The 20146-nt window shown below is 55.3% G+C and overlaps 1 protein-coding gene and 1 long non-coding RNA gene across 4 annotated transcripts; one reads left to right on the top strand and one right to left on the bottom strand.

The window, feature by feature from the left end:
- Positions 1 to 1062: 1062 nt before the first annotated feature.
- ACP4 (acid phosphatase 4) lies at positions 1063 to 6319 on the bottom strand. 3 transcript variants are annotated; one of them, XM_043899913.1, is made up of 11 exons: positions 6158 to 6319; positions 5982 to 6086; positions 5822 to 5908; positions 4895 to 5041; positions 4508 to 4606; positions 4158 to 4253; positions 2418 to 2550; positions 2255 to 2337; positions 1736 to 1878; positions 1320 to 1558; positions 1063 to 1244 (listed from the first exon to the last, which is right to left on the bottom strand). In XM_043899913.1, exons 1-11 carry the CDS (start codon positions 6317 to 6319, stop codon positions 1129 to 1131), a joined length of 1410 nt encoding a protein of 469 aa, XP_043755848.1. In that variant the 3' UTR covers positions 1063 to 1128. The 3 variants fall into 3 exon arrangements, with proteins under 3 accessions (XP_043755848.1, XP_043755849.1, XP_043755847.1); XM_043899914.1 differs by having other exon boundaries at positions 1320 to 1498; XM_043899912.1 differs by having other exon boundaries at positions 1063 to 1558.
- Positions 6320 to 11044: 4725 nt separating this feature from the next.
- On the top strand, positions 11045 to 11990 carry LOC122692412. The gene is made up of 3 exons (XR_006340646.1): positions 11045 to 11591; positions 11688 to 11747; positions 11851 to 11990. It is a non-coding gene; the product is annotated as an uncharacterized LOC122692412 (long non-coding RNA).
- Positions 11991 to 20146: the final 8156 nt, after the last annotated feature.

Here is a 20146-nt window from a genome sequence, read left to right as displayed (position 1 = left end):
GTGCTCCAGCTCTGCCCTGTCTAATAGGCACCAAGTGGCATCAGAGTGCCTGCCGCACACCAGGCTACTCATCCAGTTAGATGGGATGTCAACACTATGCAGACATCATCGCTGGTGCCCCAGACTGCTGCTTGGTGTGTGGGGAGGACCAGAGCCTCCTGGGTTGAGCGGTGACACGAAGCCCCACAAGAGCAGACCTGGCATCACCCAGTCTATGACAAGCACCCATGAGCCTGCTGTTTATTAGGTGTGTGGTAGCTTCCCTTAGTTCAGTGCCTGCCTGCAAATGAAGCTCCTGATCTGTACCTTCCAGGTACAAATGGGACCTCAAGGCAGCCACTGGCTACCATACCCGACAGTGCTCAGGTGCGGTCCCTCCCCCTTCAGATCATCATTGTAGCCCTTTGCTAGGCGGCCCTCCGGCAATGTTACAGGCCCCACCAGCTCTGCTGGTTCCCAGGAGGTTAATTTCAGGGGCCTGGGAGTTTTTGCATCAAAGGAGGTGGGGCCTCAGTTCAGTCTCCAGGTGTGGGACCTTCAGCTCTCCAGGCTTCCCTGTCTGTCACCAACTCCCGGAGCTTGCTCAAACTCGTGTCCATGGAGTCGGTTGATGCCACCCAACCATCACAGGTGGGGGCAGAGACCAGTTAACCAGCAGGCTGGCAGTGGGCCTAGGCTTTGGGCCCAGGCTTTGAATCGGCGCTCTCCCACAGTGGGGGCCTTCCCCCAGAGCACAGGTGATGACACCTAGAAACGGGTTTCCACACGCACACCCCGTGCTCTGAGGCATGTACAGAAACCTGCACATAAACACCCATACAGGTATTACCCACAGAAGCACAGGACCACAGAAGTCTGCACATGAGCGTCAAGTATGTATATACACAAGCACTACACGATTTATGCAGGAGCGCACGCATGGACAGCCGTCCGCGTGCACCTGCACACAGACCCATGCACCCTTCAGCCCACACTCATCCACAGGGCCACGTGTGGCTTCCAGGCCTGGGAGCCCGCCCCCGCATTCCCCCAGCGCGCACAGTAAGTCACAGAAGCCAGAGGAGCGGGTGAGCAGATGTGTTAGGATCCAGGTTCAGTTGTGGGGGAAGGGGTGCCCGGTTTCCTGGCTCACACGGGGCCCCCCCAGGCCCGCAAGCAGCCAGGTCTCCAGGCCAGCAGGCCCAGCCCCATGCTGAGGGCCGCCAGCACGGCCACAGCCCCAGCCAACAGGGGCACCACGGTGGCTGCGGGGAGAACACGGGGGTGTGAGTCTCGAGACCGGCGCCCCCCACTCCCACCCCAGCGCCGAGGGCCGTCACCTGCGGGGGTGGCGGGCTCGTGGGAGCCGTGGCAGGGGATCCCGTGAGCCGGAGGCCGGGCGGGGGCCGTCAGCTGGCGGAATCGGCTTAGTGGGCAGGGGGCTGGGCACCCGGGGAGGCGGAGAGTCAAGGGCAGGCCAGCAGAGTCGTTGCGGTAGAAGAGGGAGACGGTGACGTTCCTGGAGGGAGAGAGGGGGCGCCTTGGTCCCTCCTCGCCTTCCCTGCCGCTGACTTTGAATCTGGAGAAGAGCGACTGGATGGAGCACTGCGCTTCTGACTCCGATCCCTGCCAATACCGCCCCTGTAAACTCCCCCTCCAGGCCGGTGCCTGGGTCACGCCGCATACCGGGGTCTCCATCCCTCCTACGCTAGAGCGTCCTGGCCCCGCCCACTTCCGGGTACCGCCCCCTCCTCACCCTGGGTGGTCGCGGTCTGCGTCGTCGCGGTCCGCGTCGGCCAAGCGCCGCCGGAACTCAAAGCCGAGGCAGGCGGCGTAAGGCGGTGTGTGCCCGTCGTACAGACCCAGGGCCCCCTGGAGGGCCAGGAGAGTGCTGTCGTGCTGCGGGTGGATCCAGGGCTGAGTCGGGGCTCCTCCAGATGGCCCTCAGACCCCTTAGAACAAATAACTCCCCCCCAAGCCTCCTCACCCTGGAGGCAGCCCCACCAGTTACAGGTGGTCATTTAATAAATATGACTGGAGAGCTCAGCCAAAAAGCCTGTCCTTCCAGAAAAACTGAATTATTTCCCATCATCACCTCCCTCCTTCCAGATTCCATACCTCTGGTGATATGACCTGAGAGTATAGTTTGGAGATATGTGTTACTCAAGGTATGAGGCTGAGGTTCCACCGGGACCATGAGTCCCCCCTCACCCAAATCCCACCCCCTCCCCATCCCTGTGCCCACGTGGCACTGCCTCCCTTTCCGAAGACTTACAGCGGAATACATAACCATCTTGAGTGGCAGCCCCAAGCGCTGCACCCGGGAGAAGTTAGCCAGGATGGCATCTAGCAGGATTCCTGACAGGGCAAGACAGAGTGTTAAGAACCCTCCAAAGGAAGCCGCCTGGGCCTCCGAGCCGCCCGGCCCCACATCTCACCCCCACTCAGCTGGGCCTTCTCCGCTGCCTGGGGTGGTCCGACGTGAGCTCCGATATCCAGAGCCGAGATCTGAGCTAGTGTCTGCAGGACATCTGGGGAGGCCCAGGATGGGAGGGAAAGACCATGGGCTTGCTGAGGAGAGAGGGAGGGAACAGAGTGACCGCGATGTCCAGAGCTCTTCTTGCTCCCCTCAGACCCACTGGCGATGCCCCCATCAGCTGCAATTCACTCTTCCAACCCTTCTCTGACTGATGCCCTCATAGGCAAGGTCTGGTCAGGAAATTATGGTGTGGGTAATGTGCTAAGTTGCTTCAGTCATGTCCAACTCTTTGCGACCCTGTGGACCCTGTAGCCCACCAGACTTCTCTGTCAATGGGATTCTCTAGGCAAGAATACTGTAAGGGGTTGCCATGCCCTCTTCCAGGGGATCTTCCCAACCCAGGGATCAAACCCACATCTCTTACCTCTACCTGCATTGGCAGGCGGGTTCTTTACCTCTAGCGCCACCTGGGATGTCCTTGGTGTGGGTAATAGCAATTATTAATTAACCATGGTAATGACCATTATTCCAGAAGCCCTTATCAGAAACCCTTGAGGCCAGAGCTGTTTCAGAATTCAGACATTTGGGGGGACTTCCCTGGTGGCCCAAGACTTCCCTGGTGGCTAAGACTCCATGCTCCCACTGCAGGGGGCCCAAGTTCGATCCCTGATCAGAGAACTAGATTCCATATGCCACAACTAAGACCTGGTGCAACCAAATAATTGATTAAATAAAAAGTAATAATAATTCAGACGTTTGGAATTTCAGAAAGTTCTGGTGGTGAGGGTACTATTAATATATACCTCCTAACTCTCTGGTCAAGGCTATGGTTTTTCCAGTGGTCATGTATGGATGTGAGAGTTGGACTGTGAGGAAAGCTGAGCGCCGAAAAATTGATGCTTTTGAACTATGGTGTTAGGGAAGACTCTTGAGAGTCCCTTGAACTACAAGGAGATCCAACCAGTCCATCCTAAAGGAGATCAGTTCTGGGTGTTCACTGGAAGGAGTGATACTGAAGCTGAAACTCCAGTACTTTGGCCACCTCATGCGAAGAGTTGACTCACTGGAAAAGACCCTGATCCTGGGAGGGTTTGGGGGCAGGAGGAGAAGGGGGCGACAGAGGATGAGATGGCTGGATGGCATCACCGACTTGATGGGCATGAATTTGAGTAAACTCTGGGAGTTGGTGATGGACAGGGAGGCCTGGCGTGCTGCGGTTCATGGGGTCGCAGAGAGTCGGACACGACTGAGCGACTGAACTGAACACATCCATTGGTGGCTGGGGCAGCTGCCTTAGACACACACGTTGCTCTTCCCACCAGGCAATTAGGAACATTCCCATTAAGTGGGTAAGCAAGGACTGCCAGCCTCAGGCCGCTTCAGGTCAGCGCCTGGGACCCAAGCTTTGCCTTCCCGCGCTTTTCCGATTACGGAACTGGAGGCAAACACGTAGACCGAAAATGCCTCACCATGTGCCAGGCGCTATTTTAAGCGCATCGCGTCAATTAACCCCTTTTGATACAAACAGCAACCCAAGTTGATACGAGTGTCACCATTGTCGTTGTATAGATGGGGAAACTGAGGCACTAAAGGTTAAGTGACTTGCCTGAGGGAACACAAGTAGTGAGCGGCAACGCTGGGATTGGAACCCAGGGTCCTTAACGACTTGGCCGGCTGGGTGTATGGGTCAGGGGCCCACCTGGCAAATCAGAGTGTCCAGGACCTTCCACGCCTTGCGCAGCGGCTCCCCGACCAGCGACAGCCCCGTGAAGTTCTCCAGGCGAGTCAAGAAGTCCTGCAAGAACCGAACCGGGATGGGTGAGCCTGGCAAATGTCAGCGCCCCTAGGGTCCAGCCACCTCCGGCCGGCCCTGCCGGCCCCGCCCATCGCCCCGCCCCCTCAGCCTGCCGGCACCGCCCTGTCCTGTGGGTCCCGCCACATCCACTGGCCTCGCCCCATCCCGGTCGGCCCCGCCCCCTTCGGCCTGCCGGCCCCGCCCTGTCCTGTGGGTCCCTCCCCATCCTGCCGCATCTGGCCCGCCCAGCTCACCGTCCAGCCCTCCAGGGCGGTCTGGTACTCAGCGGCCTCCGTGGCCTCCCTCAGCAGCTCACGGTATCGGGGACAGCTGCGCGTAGGGAACCTCAGCAGCTGGAGGAGACTGAGGCTCAGAGGGGACAAAAGTGTGTCTGGGGCCCGACTGCAGGCAGGGAAGTGGGGCTGGGGGGATCCTGTCTCCGGTCCACGGTTTCTCCCAGATATGGCTGAGCAGAGCAGGGTCGGCGGCTCACCCCATCAGGACAACTCAGCCCCAGGGAAGGCATCCTTGCTCCGGTTCCGGGAGGCCCCCAGCCCCCAGCCCCATCGGGTCCCAGCCTGGTCTCTGAGCCGCCGGCCCTCTCCATCCCTCCCGCCCCCAGGCCCCGTCCAGCCCCTGACCTTGTCCTCAGTGACCGGCACGGTGTGCACAGGGATGGGCCTCCAGGCAGCCTCGGAGCGCCCTGGGGCGGCCTCAGGGAACAGCCCCGCCAGGTTGGCCTGAGCACTCTCCAGTGTCCGGTCAAAGTCTGTGCTGCGAATGTACACCTGGATGGGGGGTGGGGAGAGGACAGGCCAGAGAGCCGCTGTTGGGGTCAGAGGTCAACTACAGCAGCAAACCAAAAGCTTCAGATTCAGCTCAGGGTCGAAGGTCAGGTGTTAGGGGTCAAAACTCAGGGCAGGTTCAAGGACCTGGCCTTCAACATTAGAAGTTGGTGTCAAGGGTCAGAGGTCAATGTCAAGAGCAGTTGGGTTGGGATGGGAAGTTGGATGGACACTGAGGATTAAGGGGATCAGTTAAGCCAATGAAAGTCTGAAAGGAAGATCAGAGTCGCTGGAGGTAGAAAGTTAGAGGTCAAGAGGAGGAGGGCAGGTTGGAGGTCATGAGATCAGGTCAGCAGGAATGATCCTATGGTCATATGTCAGGAGACAAAGGAAGATAGAGGAAAGTCAGATTTGATGAAGGGTAGAGGTCAAAGGTTGGAGTCAGAGGGCCGGTAGAATCAATGAGGGACAAAGACAGAATCAATCAAGTTTCCAAGTCAGAGGGTCTAGCTGGGGTCAGTGAGAGTCAGAACACAGAGGTGGAGACCAGAAAATAAAAGTCAGAGTTGATGGAGGTCAGAGGTCAAGATGTGACTCAGGTTGAGATGGAGTCAGGGGTCAGTGTGGGTTAGTTGATGGTTCATGGGTCAGAGATCAGACCTAAGGTGCAAGTCAGGTGGATGGGGGTCAAGGGCCAGAGATGGAGGCCCAGGGAGGCGCTGGAGTCAGTGGGGATCAGAGGTGAGAGGTCACAAGGTAGGATGAAGGTCAGCATGGCCGTACCTCTTCCCGCCGGTACTCGGGGCTCAGAAAGTCCTCGTAGCGGCTCCTCAGGAAGCGGCCCAGCTCCAGCTGCTGGCGGACCCCCTCCTGGGGACAGAGCCGGCTCAGCGGACCCCTCCCTGCCCCCGCCCCACCCCTTGCTCCATCCCCAGCGTCTCACCTCGGTCAGCTGGCCCAGGCCACGTGGCCACAGGGTGGATGCAACCTCCTTGTGCGGGTCAGTGGGGTAGGAGGCCAGCGGGGCCCGGTCGCCATGGCGGAACACCTGGGGAGGGGACCAGGTCAGGGCCGGCCTGGGGGACGTGAGGGGCTGGGCCGGGACAGGGGGCACCTCACCACCGCCACGAAGACCAGGGGTCCTTCCGTCAGGGCCGGGGGCAGCAGCAGCAGCAGCAGGAGAGGTCCGGCGGGGTGGCCCCGAAACCCTGGCCCGGCCATCTCCACACAGCCAGACGCTGAGCTCAGCGCACTGTCTGCGCCGCAGCCCCACCTGCTCATTACCCCCGCCCCAGCACCCCCCTCACCAGAAGAGCAGGTCCCAGCACGCCTCCCCCCTGGATCCAGAACCCCCAATCCCCCAGGGCCTCTGTCAGCTATGGATTCACTGGGGATGCATCCGTTTAATCTTTCCCGCAACCCCAGGAGGTGTTGATCTGATTGCCTCCGTCTCCATGGTGCGGATGGGAAAACTGAGGCACCGCCAGGGTAGGCAGTCTGCCTGAGGGAACACAGCTAGTGAGTGGCAGAGCTGGGGTCTGAGCCTAGTGCCCTGAGAGTGGGTGCAGAGTGAGGGAGACCCCCACCCCTGCCCCACATTCTGGACCCTGCCCTCTCCTCCCTCCCCTCTATGCCTGCCATGTCTGTTCTTTGAGGTTCTCTTGAACTTCTTGGTGATTTCATCTTCTTTCAGTGCCACTGACAGCTGGCCAAAGCCAACAAGCCCAGAGGCTGAACACCCGTACCCTGGAGCTGAGACAGGTTGGGTTCAAACCCCAGCTTTGCCACATAAAAAGCTGTGTGATTTGGGGCAGGTTACTGAACCTTGTCTGTGCCTTTGTTTTCTCATTCATAAAATGGGGACATGGAGGAGGAAATGGCAACCCACTCCAGTATTCTTGCCTGGAGAATCCCATGGACAGAGGAGCCTGGTGGGCTACAGTCCACCGGGTCGCGAAAAAGAAAAAAAAGAGAAAGAAAAAAAAAAAATGGGGACAAACACGGTCTGTACCTCAGAGAGGTTTTTTGAGAATTGACAAGTTCTAATAGATTGGGAGCCCCAGTAGCTCACTGGTAATCTGCCTTCTAATGCAGGAAATGTAGGAGATGCAGGTTTGATCTCTGGGTTGGGAAGATTTCCCCCAAGGAAGAAATGGCAACCCACTCCAGTATTCTTGCCTGAAAACTCCCGTGGGCAGAGGAGCCTGGCGGGCTACTGTCCATGGGGGTCGCAAAAAGTTAGACACAGCTAAGCCACTGAGCATGCAATGCAATGCAATATATTCGGCACTTACTCCAAGGGTGTGCAGAGTAACTGCTCAATAGTGTCAGTTATCTATTGCTGTGTAATAGGTCACTCTAAAACATAATGAGGACTTCTCTTGTGGTGCAGTGGATGAGAATCCACCCGCCAATGCAGGGACACGGCTTCCGGCTTCGATCCCTGGTCTGGGAAGATTCCACACGCCATGGAGCAACTAAGCCTGTGCGCCAAGGAACTAGATCCCCACACGCCGCAGGTAAAGATCCTGTGTACCACAGCTAAGACCTGGCGCAGCCAAATAAATGAATAAAATAAGAGAGACCACAGAGTGCTCCCTGGTCTCTCCCATCACAAGAGGACACATCAGGTAACTGTAAACCAAGAAGCCGGCCCTCACCAGACACCGAATCTGCCAGGACCTTGATCTCTGGATCTCCAGTGTTGTTTAGAAGCCACCTCATTTGTGGTATTCTGTTAGAGCGGCCCAAACGGATTAAGACAAGCCCCAACTCAAGATCCTTAACGTAATCATTGCTGCGAAGTCCCTTAAGCCATGTGAGGGAAATACAAGGTTCTGGGGCTTGGGGTGTGGGCAGTTTGGGGTTATGACTCAGCCCACCACACAAGTAAATAAGGGGCAGCCCGCCCCACCCCTCTGCCCACTTTCTGCCCTTCTCCTTCTCCTTCCGGTTCCATGCCTTTAAGGAGGCCTTCTGTCTTCAGCACCATCCTGGCCCCTCTGCTCTCTGGATCCCCTTTGGGGTCAGCCAGTGTGGGGAGCAGGAACTCCGAGCAGCACCATCGTGCTGGCTGTAGCATAGCTTTCCTAGGGGAGGACCCTGTCCCTTGAGGGTCTGGTGACATGGTTCTCACCACTTGATGCCTATGTGTGTGTGTGCTAAATCGCTTCAGTTGTGTCCAACTCTTTGCAACCCTATGGACTGTAGCCCACCAGGCTCCTCTGTCCATGGAGATTCTCCAGGCAAGAATAATACTGGAGTGAGTTGCCATGCCCTCCTTCAGGGGATCTTTCCGACCCAGGGATCGAACCCATGCCTGCTATGGCTCCTGCGTTGCAGGTGGATCCTTTACCGCTGAGACACCGGGGAAGCCCCCTTGATGCCTAGGAGTGTGTATTGATTCGCTAGGGCTGCTGTAACAAAGGACTGCAAACTGGCTGGTTTAGGCACCAGAAATTAATTAATTTTTAAAAAATATTTATTCATTGATTTGGCTGTGTTGGTCTTAGCTGCAGTGTGTGGGCTTCTCCCTAGTTGTGGAGTGCAGGTTTAATTGCCCCGAGCTTGTGGGATTTTAGTTCCCTGACCAGGGATCCCCTGCATTGGAAGGCAGATTCTTAACCACTGGACCACCAGGGAAGTCCCTAGCCATCATAAATTTATTGTCTCACAGTTTTGGCGGCCAGGAGTCTGAAATCAAGGTATCAGCAGGAAGTTGGTCCCTCCTGGGATGAAGGATCGGTTCCCAGGCTCTCCCTAGCTTCTGGTGTCATTGACAATTCCCTGGCTTTCGGGAGCATCACTCCAGTCTCTGTCAAAACGTGGGTGTCTCTTCTTATAAGGACACTGGCTATGACCTGATCTTAACTTGATTTACATCTGCAAAGACCCTATTTACAAATGAAGTCACATTTACGGGTACCAGGGTTGAGGACTTGAACTGACCTTTGGGAGGGATTCAGTTCAATTCCTACTGGGTGGCAGCAGCTCCCCGATTTTTCTAAGCCCAGCCATGCCCCATCCCACCAGCTGTGAACATGAGCCCTGCATTAAATTCTTTCCAGCCAAACCTTTTTGAACTGCACCTGCCACTTTCTGCTGCAATACTGAGACAGAACATCCTTCCAGATTTTTCAACACATTTTTTTTTAATGTTATTTATTTGCTGTGCCGAGCTGTATGTAAGATCTTAGTTCCCCGACCAGGGATCGAACCTGTGTCCCCTGCATTGGAAGCACAGAGTCTTAACTGCCTTGGGAGTGCAGTCTTAACCACTGGACCACCAGAGAAGTTCCCACACACATTTTAAAAATATTTGTGTGCTTTTTACTGAAATGAGATCTTGAAATTTTGTAATGATCTCCTACTTTCCACATCAACAATATTTTCACCTCTTCTAATAACCACTCTCAGAGGTCCCATATGTCATCCGAAATATCATGTACAGCTGATATATCCAAGCCAGAACCCAGTTCAAAGTCACCCATTGAACCTGGTCATGTGTCTCGTACGGATTTGCTCAAGCAGAACAAGCCCACGTGCCTTGGGTTTTTTTCTTTTGTTTTGTTTGGGGACGCAGACTTCTTGGAGAGACCCTGCCAGTTTCCTTGTTGAATGTCTTACCTTCTTGGTAAGGTATCATTTCACAGCTGATTCTTGTCGTTTCCAGGTTTTATGTTGTATAAATTCACTGGAAACTCTAGATTAGCAAGTACTGAATCATTGCTTCTAAGGGAAATGTGTGTGTGTGTATATCTCATAGCTTATAATTTTAAATCCAAAAAGGTACTCATCTGGGCCTTCCCTGACAGTCCACTGGTTAAGAAGCCACACTTCCACTGCAGGGGTCATGGGTTTGATCCCTGGCTGGGAACCATGATCCTGTATGCTGTGCCTTGCAGCCCAAAACTAGAAAAAAACAAAAATAAAAAACTACTCAACCTAGTAGATACATTTTTGGGTTTTTTGCTTTTACTTTTACTTTTTTTTTTGCAAACTAGAAAATTTGCCTAAGGCCACCCCACTCACAAGTGCCAGAGCTGGGATTCAAACCCATCCCATTGCCTCCCCCCGCCCCCCCACAACAAGGCAGGAGTTCCTCATGAGCCCCGCCCTCCCCTTCCTTCTGTCTCCAGCCTCCAGGCTGCTCTCTGCTCACAGCTGTGACGGGAAAACAGAGAACTATCACCTCCATCAGCCACAGCTGGGAATGTGCATGTCCTCAGACTCAAGACTGTAGCCACTCTGTGCAGACGGAATCGTGGATAATGAGGGCTGACTGCACTGATGTCTCTGTCCTCCATGTCGCTCCTAACCTCGAAATTAGTCTTGAAGGCATGATGGACCCAAAGAGATTCAGGTGTCTACAGACACCACCTGCTGAGAAGGAGGGCTGGTGGAGTAAACAACAGGGGCCACCGGAGGGCCAGGGGAGTCCCAGGCGCATCACTGAGCCCGTGGCCCAGAGATGGGGAAGTTGTTACCCGCACCATGATTTCTACCTTCATAACTGCTGCTCCATGAGATGAAAAGATGCTTGCTCCTTGGAAGGAAAGCTACGACCAACCTAGACAGCCAATTAAAAAGAAGAGCCATCGCCTAGACAACAAAGTTTCTTACAGTCAAAGCTGTGGTTTTTCCAGTAGTCATGTATGGATGGGAGAGTTGGACCATAAAGCAGGCTGAGCACCGAAAAAGTGATGCTTTTGAACTGTGGTGTTGGAGAAGACTCTTGAGAGTCCCTTGGACAGCAAGGAGATGAAACCAGTCCATCCTAAAGGAAATCAGCCCTGAATTGGAAGGACTGATGCTGAAGCTGAAGCTCCAATATGCTGGCTACCAGATGCAAAGAACTGACTTATTGGAAAAGACCCTGATGCTGGGAAAGATTGAGGGCAGGAGGAGAAGGGGGCGACAGAGGATGAGATGGTTGGATGGCATCACCGACTCAATGGACATGAGTATGAGCAAGCTCTGGGAGATGGTGAAGGACAGGGAGGCCTGGTGTGCTGCAGCCCGTGGGTTCACAAAGAGTCGGCAATGACCAAGAGACTGACCAACTGCTGCTCCCGCCCCCAGAACTGGTGATCTGGCTCTGGAAGGCTCAGCTGCCCCACTGTTGTGTCTCTCAAGCTTGCATCTGGTGGACACTGTCAGAGGAAATTTTGCCTGGGCCACCTCACCTGCTCTTCTGGCCTCCAGCCTCCCTCCTGCTCCTGCTCGGAGATATTACTGCCACTTAGAGCTGATCCTGTTCCTCCCCTGCTTGTGGCCCTTCCGTGGCTCCCCAGCGCCCTCTGGGGTCGTAGGTCTGGCTTCTCCAGTCTCAGAGTTCAGATGCCCCCTGTATCCAAGTGTCCGTCTCCCCCAGGCCTCCGGGGCGAGGTCCCTTCTACCCAGAATGCCCTTCTCTGGTCACCATGGCCACCATTCTGATCTCCCCTCAGGGTTCTGCCGGCTGGTCTTCTCTGTCTGGCTCAGAGGCTCAGGAAAGGGAGAGGGAGGCCAAGCAGCCCAGAGTCTGGAAGTCATGGCCATGAACTTTCAGGAAGTGAGAAGGGGCCCAGCGGGCGGGAGGGCGGTGCCCCAGGGCAGGGGTCAGGGTGAAGGGAAGGGACAAGTCCTGACCTCTGACCCCTCCACCCAGAATGTGACCCTGGCCATGGCCGTATTCACAATCCTCGCTTCCATCTACTTCTTCAACAAGGTGAGTGGGAAGAGGGTGGAGGTGGCAGGCTAGATCTCGGTCGCTTCGGCCTGTGTTATCATCTCTGTTTCTGTGGATCTCTCTGTCTCTTTTCCTCTCGTAGGCTCAGCAATGAGAAGACACAGGACCACCTAACCCAAGAGTCCTGCCTCTGTCCCGACCATGACTCTGGCCTCTGAGACCAAATAAATGTGACTGAGTCAGCACACCCTGCTCCATCTCACCAGGCCGGCAGGCACACCGCCTCCGGCCAGCTCTGTCTGAGGTCCAGGCTTCTGGGTCAGAGAGAGGAAGCCTGGACTCCTGGGTCTGGGGAAGTTGGGGACTAGCAAGATAGACTCTCAGATTTGAGGCTAGGGGTCCAGTCATGGAGCTGGGTTTTGAAGGATGAGTAGAAGTCTGTCAGAGTTTAGAGGGGGGAAAGACATTCCAACTTGTATCAAGAGCACAGAGGGGAGAAATAACAGGGTTGATTCCCCACCTGGTACCAACACAGACTGCTGTGTACTTCAGATTTATTTCTTCTCTCTGAGCCTTGGTTTTCTCCCTGGACTCCAAAAGGCCGTAGCAACGACAACCTGACATGAAAGATGTGAATGGACTTTGCAAGCTACACAGGGTCTGTAGTGGTCATCTTTACCGTTATATTGTATCAACACATCTTTCTCTTAGCAAACTCCTATTCAGCCTTCAATACCCACTGTAAATGCCCCTTACTATGAAAGTATCCAGGCCTCCAAACACACAGCCAGTTACCCCCTCCCTCACTAACTGCCTCCTCCCCACTCCCTGTCTCCACCCCCAGTAGGTGGAATGCCCTGGGGGATACCCTAGCCTTTAGTTGAGCTTTATTCATTTTTTTTTTTTCATCAGATAGACATTTCATTTCAAGATTTCAAAAGGAGACTTCTGAGCAGAGTGACTGAACATCCTGGATTTCCCAGGGAAGGCCTATCAAATTCTAATTAGGAGTTGATTTATAGTCTTACCATAATTTTGGCTTGCGGAATGCAAACACTCTGGGCCAGTTATTCCAGTATAATTGGGAATCGTATCCTCTTCGTTTCTTCTTTTTTATTTACTTACTTTTAGCTGTGCTGGGTCTTCATTGCTGTGAGGGCTTTCTTTAGTTGCAGCAGGCAGGGGCTCCTCTCTAGTTGTGGTGCCCAGGCTCCTCATTGCGATGGGTCTCTTGTTGCGGAGCATGGGCTCTAAGGCTCAGGGGCTTCCGTGGTTGCAGCAGGTGAGCGACTGATAGTTGCCGGTGCACAGGTTTAGTTGCTCCACAGCACGTGGGATCTTCCAGGACTGGGGGTCGAACCCACGTCTCCTGCACTGGCAGGCGGATTCTTTATCACTGAGCCATCAGGGAAGCCCATTTCTTTAATTCTTGAAAGTGTCCTGATTTAAAAGGTAGCCTTACTTATAGAGGGGCTGGCTTCCCAGGTGGCACTAGTTGATAAAGAGCCCGCCTGCCAGGGCAGGAGACTTAAGAGGACGCGGGTTCGATCCCTGGGTCGGGAAGATCCCCTGGGGGAGGAAATGGCAACCCACTCCAGTAATCTTGCCTGGAGAATCCCGTGGCCAGAGAAGCCTGGCGGGCTACAGTCTATAGGGTCACGAAGGAGTTGGACACAACTGAAGCGACTCAGCACACAGGCTTACAGGAGACCTTGTTTGCAAAACTGAGCATGACCACACGGGGGCGGTGTTGGACCATGTTCCCAGCCAGAACTTGGTCCCCTGGTTCTAGGAGGGAAGTTAGTTGATTTCTGCAAAACCGGAATGCTGTGACCTGGGCGGGGAAAGCCGTCCTGAGGCTTCCTCTCTCCCAGGACCTTCGCCCCGCCCCCCATCTCTCTCCTCCAGTCCTCGCAGGGGCCCTTCTACAAGCAGAGCTGACCTGTCCCTGCTTACAGCCCCTGCTCCGGGACAGCTGTCCCAGCCCAGCAGACTGGCATCGCAGCAAGGTGCATCTAACCTGACAGCCCTCCAGGCTTTCTTTTTTAAAATCTCACCCACTTCCCACGCCCCCGCTGTAGTATACCCTGGCCCAGCTGCTGAGTCGTGTCTGACTCTTTCGTGACTCCATGGACTGTAGCCTACCAGGCTCCTCTGTCCGTGGGATTTTTCAGGCAAGATTACTAGAGTGGGTTGCCATTTCTTTCTCCAAGGGATCTTCCCGCCCCAAGGATGGAATCCAGGTCTCCTCAAGGGTGTGTGTCTCCTGCATTGGGAGGCAAATTCCATATATAACTAAGAGATGGTTTTATAAAAAAAGAAAAACACACCCCAGGGCCATTGCATATGCTGTGCCCCCAGCCTGGGCATCCGCCTCTATTTTGTGTCAGCCCCACCTGAAAGCCTTCGTAAAACCCCTCCTGATCAGAATCAGGCTCCCTGCCCCTCACACCTTCCCCACACTCCTCACCCTTCTCGGCTGTGACTGGGAGCCTGAGGGTGGGGCTGCAGAATAAGATCTGACTCCTCTTCGACCCCCATGGGTCTTGGCTATCAGTGTTTGTGAAGCAAACAAATATTGACAAAGAAATTGATCTTTGTGTCCTCCCTGCCCCCCTATTCCCACCTCCAGGGTTTTCAGCCATTGAGGGCTGGGTTTTCTCAGTCCCCTGGGAGCTATCGAGGTTGCATTTTCACAACCACAGGCACTTGGAGATGGATGGGGCTCCGCCGGCAGCCCTGTGACTCCCTGGGGAGCTTTTGAAACTCCCAGAACCCAGCTCTACTCTGGACCACTTAAACCACAACGCCTGGGGATGGGGCCTGGGCATTGATTCGGATTTTAAAAGCTCCCCCAGGAGATGCTAATGGGCAGACCACGGTCAAGAGAGGCATCCTAGCAATGCGTTTTCCAAAGACAGAAGAAAGAGGCCTTCCCCCGTTGGAGCTTAGCAGGTTTCTAAAGTAGCTCTGTGGAATACATCAAAGGACTCAGAATGTGGAGCAAAAATTAACCTTTAGTTTGGAAACATGAAGGAGTTTGAAAAGCAAAGATTACCAACGACATCCTTCCCCAGAGGCTGGGCCACTGGAGAGATGCTTAGGAGGCGCATGCATGTTTCAAACGGCAGTGAGAGAAGGCGAATGATAACGGGTGTCCCGGGGGCCCAGAAAATCCGCGTGCCCAGAGCTGTCCTGTGATGCTCGGTCCTACCTGTGGGGACCAGGACATCCCAGTGGGTATGAGCCTTTCACAGTTTTAGCTCCGAAAGTCCTATAGCCCAGTATTGCATTGCTGAGTCCTGGCAATAACCCGGAGCCACCTGGACCACAGCCCGCCAGGCTCCTCTGTCCATGGGATTCCCCAGGCAAGAACACTGGAGTGGGTTGCCATTTCCCTTCTCCAGGGGAATCTTCTCAACCCAGGGATCGAACCCGGGTCTCCTGCATTGCAGGCGGATTCTTCACCATCTGAACCACCAGGGAATGGTTGGTCTTGTCTTTAGATCCAGGCCCATGTCTGTCTGTCTGTCTCCCCCATCCATCCGTCCCTCTCCCCACTCATTCTCCTTCCCTTCCAGATGACTTCTGTTTCCATCTCCTCCCGGGTCTTTTGCTGTCTCCTCTCCCAGCAGCCTGACCCGTGTCTCACCTCCTCTCTCTGCCGTGGCCCCCGTCTGTCGCCGGTGCATGTGACGCTGTCACATCTGTGTCAGCGCCCCCTTCCCCCTCCCGGCATCTCTCCCCCCACTTGGCTTGTTTTCTCTCTGCATCTCTGTCCCTCTCTCTCTGGATCCCTGTCCCCCTGTCTCTGGGTCTCTGTCCCCCTCTCTAAACCTCTCTCTCTCAGCATCTCACATTCTCCAGAATTTGATAAGATGGGAGACCCCCCTCCTCTGTCCCTGTAAAAGTCCTCAACCCTCCCAGGGATTTCTCTTCCAGTCCAAACACCAACTGCTTCAGTGCCAGGCCAGAGGATAAGGCTGGCTGACAAGGTTCCCCAGCAGGTGTCCTGTTAGAAGGGTCAGCCCGGCTCACCTGGCCCCCCCAGAGTTCATAGAATCAGCGTGCCCAGGACGGGAAGAAGGAAGCAGAATGCCCTGGCCCAGAAAACCGCCCTTCCAGCTGCACGATGGCTCTGCGCCCAGGCGGGCTGGAGCACGGAGGAGTAGCAATCCCGGGCCACCGCCACAGAAGGTCAGGAAGGCCAGGCCGGGGTCCAGGTGGCAGAAGATGCCACCCAGGGGCCAGCCGGAGTGCGTCTGGGTGAGGGTCAAGGGCGGGAGGACGCTGAAGGCAGCCGAACCAGGCAGCTGATGGGGGCGAGGCAGGAGGGGCCCTGTGGCTTGGACCACCGGGCTGGGGCTGGCCACCTCCAGCAGGCAGGAGGTGAGGGCGGCCGGGGTTAGAGGAGGAAGAGGGCAGGCTCCGGTGGGCTCGGGGCTCCCGGGGATGACGGCGGCCAAGTCTCCAAAGGGTCCCCCAGGGGCGGGATGATGCTATTGGGATCGACAGGCCTCCACATCAGCAAGCCCCACACCGAGCCCCCCACCGACTTCCCCGTCTCAGGGACGGCCCACTGCCCCCCCATGCCCGGGTGCGGCCCCCCTCCCTCCCTTCCCCCTCCCCTCACAGTCTCATCCTGATTCAGCCCTGTCCCCTCTGACCCGACCCCACCATCCCAGCCCAGTGCAGGCTTCCAACTCACCTAACTAGATGCTCAGCCCAGCCTCCTCCCGGGCCTCCCTGCCTCCAGTCATCCCATCCAGTCCAGAGCGAGCCTGTCCCTCCTCCCCTGCTCACAGACCGCCCCTTGATCCCCAGGACCCCTGGCCAAAGTCCCCAGCCCTCATCCTAGGGTGGAGACCCCAGGGTGGTCCCCTGGCCCACCCTTTTCCTGTCCTCAAGGCATCATCGCCTCCAACCACTCCCAGAACTAGTGCCTGGCTCCAGGCTCCTGCGCTTCACCTCTGCTGGCCTTGGCCATCCTCTCAGGAGACCCGTATCCTTCCAGGACTGCAGGACCCTGGCTGCGCCAAGCCCCACTGGGTGGCTGCACTCTTAACAGCCCCATTTTCCAGCCGGGGAAACTGAGGCTTGGGGCAGGGAAATTCACTTGTTCACAATCAAAGCAGACAAAGCAGAGCCTGGGTGTGCACTCACATCTGTGCGACCTCGGAGGCTGGGATGTTAGCTCTTGGGGGTCCTGCTCTGTTCGCGGGCCTCCGTCTCCCCACTCTTTCCTTGTCCTGAGCTCGCCAGTGGGTGGGAGGCAGGGGTCTCCCAGGGTGTCTGAGCAGCAGCCCCAGGCCTGGTCTCTCCCAGAGGACCCAGGATGGGACCGCTCACAAGCGGATAGAAATCAGAGGGCTGGAAATCGGAGGGGTCACCACGCAGGTCTGAGGATGTGTCTCAGTTTCCCCATCTCTGAACCAAAGATCAGCTTGTGTGCCTGAGCGCTGCCTTCCCATCATCCCCAGGATGAGATCTGAGCTCCTCAGCCTGGCCTTTGCAGCCCTAACCTGCCGAGGCTCCACCCCCATCACCAGCCGCCAGGCTCACCAGGTCCCTTCCTTCTGCTCTGCAGTTCCTAGAACAAGCCGCATGGTTTCATGCACCCATCCAGGCTTTCTCCTTGCCATTTCCTCATTCTGGACCACTTTACCCTATTGGTCGCATGCACAAACTCCTACTCAAGCTTCAGAACCCAACTGAGTGCCACCCTCCCTTAGAAACCCTTCCCTACGACTGCACGCCACACCAGACTAAACCAGGTATCATCTTCACCTCACATGAAGTCTCTGAGAGGTTCAGGTTAAGCCAAGGCAGGAACAAGGTGTCAACTACGTAGGGGCAGTGTGCCTACACAGGCCTCGTTTTAATTTAGTCTCTCTTTTTTTAAATAGTACACTTTATTTTTTAGAGTATGCTTTATTCTTTTTTAAAAAATCTTTTTTTAATTAGTTTATTTGGCAGCATTGAGTCTTAGTTGAGGCATTCAGGATCTTTCATTTTGGACTCTCTAATTCTGGCTCTTGGGCTCAGTCACCCCTAGGTACGTGGGATCCTAGTTCCCCAATGGGGGATTGAACCCACATCCCCTGAATTGCCAGGCAGATTCTTAACCACTGGACCACCAAGGAAGTCCCATTTTAATTTATTCTTCCAAGAAGCCTGTGAGGACAATACTATTGCTGTCGTCATTTTATCAAGAGGGGAAGCCGAGGCAAGCTTAAATAACTGAGCCATTCAGTCAATGAAACAACTGAGAAAAGAATCCAGGTTGACTGACTCCAGGATCTGAAATCTTAACCATTGTGTTATTTTCCCTAAACAAAGTTAGACTGAATGAATAAATGCATGAGTCATCCTTGAACAACCGACCCACACAATGCCTCAGGACATGTTTGTAAAAAGAATGAGTGAATCAATGAATGTATTCCCCTCTTTACTTGGCAAACTCCTATTCCTACATCAATTCCCAGTGCAAATGCTTCCTCCTCCAGGATGCCCTCCATGACTTTCCAGGCACAGTCCTCCTACAGTCTCTCTTCTTCCCTCTAATCCCCTTAATCCCTCCAGACTGGAACTGTCTGTGCCTTATTTTTCCTCCTATACCAGCCTGGGAGCCCCAAGAAGGCCAGTTCATATCTGTGTCCCCAAAACCCCCCAGCTCAGGACCACCCTCAGAGGAGGCCTTAGTATTTGCAGGTGCAGCTTAGGGTCTAGAGACTGACCAGGAGGAAGAAGAGGCTACAACCCAGTGATGAGGAAGACATACAACACCTCAGGCTGGTCCTCCAGTAAGGAGGTGGCTGAAGCTCCAGGGCCCAGAGCAGGCTGAGTGAGCACGATACCAGGAGTCCAGAGATACCCACCTCCTCATATGACCAGATGCCTCATCCCTGAGTGCAGTTTTCTCAGTTGAAGAGAAAAGGTCCATAGACAATTGGGTAGCAAATAATAAGCACATCACAGGGACTTGCCTGGAGGCCCAGTGGTTAAGAATCTGCCTCCTGATGCAGGAGATGCAGGTTCGATCCCTAGTCAGGGAACTAAGATCCTGTAAGCTGCATGGTGCAGCTAAAAAATAAATAAAGGCTTCCCTGGTGGCACGGTGGTAAAGAATCTGCCTGCTAATGCAGGGGACATGGGTTCGTGCAGCTAAAAAATAAATAAAGGCTTCCCTGGTGGCACGGTGGTAAAGAATCTGCCTGCTAATGCAGGGGACATGGGTTCAATCCCTGGTCCGGGAAGATCCCACATGCCCCAGAGCAACTAAGACCGTGTGCCGCAGCTACTGAGCCTGTGCTCTAGAGCCCGGGAGCTACAACTGCTGTGCCCACGCACTGCAGCTCCTGAAGCCCGGGTGCTCCGGAGCCTGTGCTCCGCAAGAGAAGACGCCGCAGTGAGAAGCCTGTGCGCGGCAACCAGAGATAAGCCATAAGCCCGTGCAGCGACGAAGACCCAGCGCAGACAAAAATAATTTTTAAAAAATTAATAATAAATGAAGATGCTACCTGCAGGCTTTGAAGATGAGGATAGAGCCATGAGCCATGAAATGAGGGCAGCTCCAGGAGCTGGGAAAGAGAGAAAGTGGATTGTCCTCCAGGGCCTGGTGACACCCACCTTGGACCCCGGCCTCCGGAATCATGAGATAGATGGATGCTGTTTTAAGCCACTAAGTTTGTAGGAATTTGTACACTGACCATAGGAAAATAACAAGGGTGTTATTTTGTAGACCCTCCCTTTGTAGACCAGCCCCTGGAGGCTTGCTGAGGGCCGCACAATCGCTGAGTAAGAGGGGGTAGGAAGTTGGGGGCAGGCTTCAGGGAGAGGGGCATCTGGACCCCCAAATGGCCAAAGGGGAGGTCTGGAGGGGGTGGCCAGGCTGTGGTGGGAGGGATGGAGCTGGCCGTGGGGAAAGATGAAGAAGTAGGGGCCAGGGAGGGTGGGTAGGGAGGTGGGTTACCCTACTCTGCCAGGCTCCATCTTGTGGCTCCTGTGGGCTTCAAAGTGCCCAAGACTGGGAGGGGATGAGAGGAGGGAGGAGGAGGGGGTCTTGGATTAGAGCCCCCCTCCAGCCCTATCTGTCCTGCCCCACCCCCCCACTCTCCTCTCCATCCCCACCAGCCGGTCACTGCTCAAGCCTCCTCCTGCATCCCCAGACCTTCTCCCGGTTAGTGTCCACGCCCACGGGGTCCCGGATGGGAGGGTCTTTCTGTGCCCAGGGCTGGCCTCACCCCTCCCCTGCTCACCCGCTGTGGCTCCCAGGTGCCCCTGGACAAAGTCCGAGCCCCTCAGCCTGCTCTTCTCCCACTATCGCCCATCAGCGCCCTCGGCTTCCCCGCCCGTGGCATCACCCTGAGCTCTGGGCGCTGCACCCCTGGTGCCTGCTCTGTCACAGCCGTGACCACCGCGGTCCTCACCACCTGTGT

The sequence above is a fragment of the Cervus elaphus genome, chromosome 4 (assembly GCF_910594005.1).
Source record: "Cervus elaphus chromosome 4, mCerEla1.1, whole genome shotgun sequence".
In the NCBI taxonomy this organism is placed as follows: domain Eukaryota; kingdom Metazoa; phylum Chordata; class Mammalia; order Artiodactyla; family Cervidae; genus Cervus; species Cervus elaphus.
The sequence above is the reverse complement of the archived record's forward strand: the minus strand, read 5'-3'. Positions and strand labels throughout refer to the sequence as shown.

Coding starts and splice junctions, on each gene's coding strand:
- ACP4 (XM_043899912.1), bottom strand. CDS start 6,319: ATGAGCAGGTGGGGCTGCGGCGCAGACAGTGCGCTGAGCTCAGCGTCT. Junction 5,042..5,821: donor CCGAGTACCGGCGGGAAGAG/GTACGGCCATGC, acceptor CCCCCCATCCAG/GTGTACATTCGCAGCACAGA. Junction 2,551..4,157: donor TGGACACTCTGATTTGCCAG/GTGGGCCCCTGA, acceptor CTCTCTCCTCAG/CAAGCCCATGGTCTTTCCCT.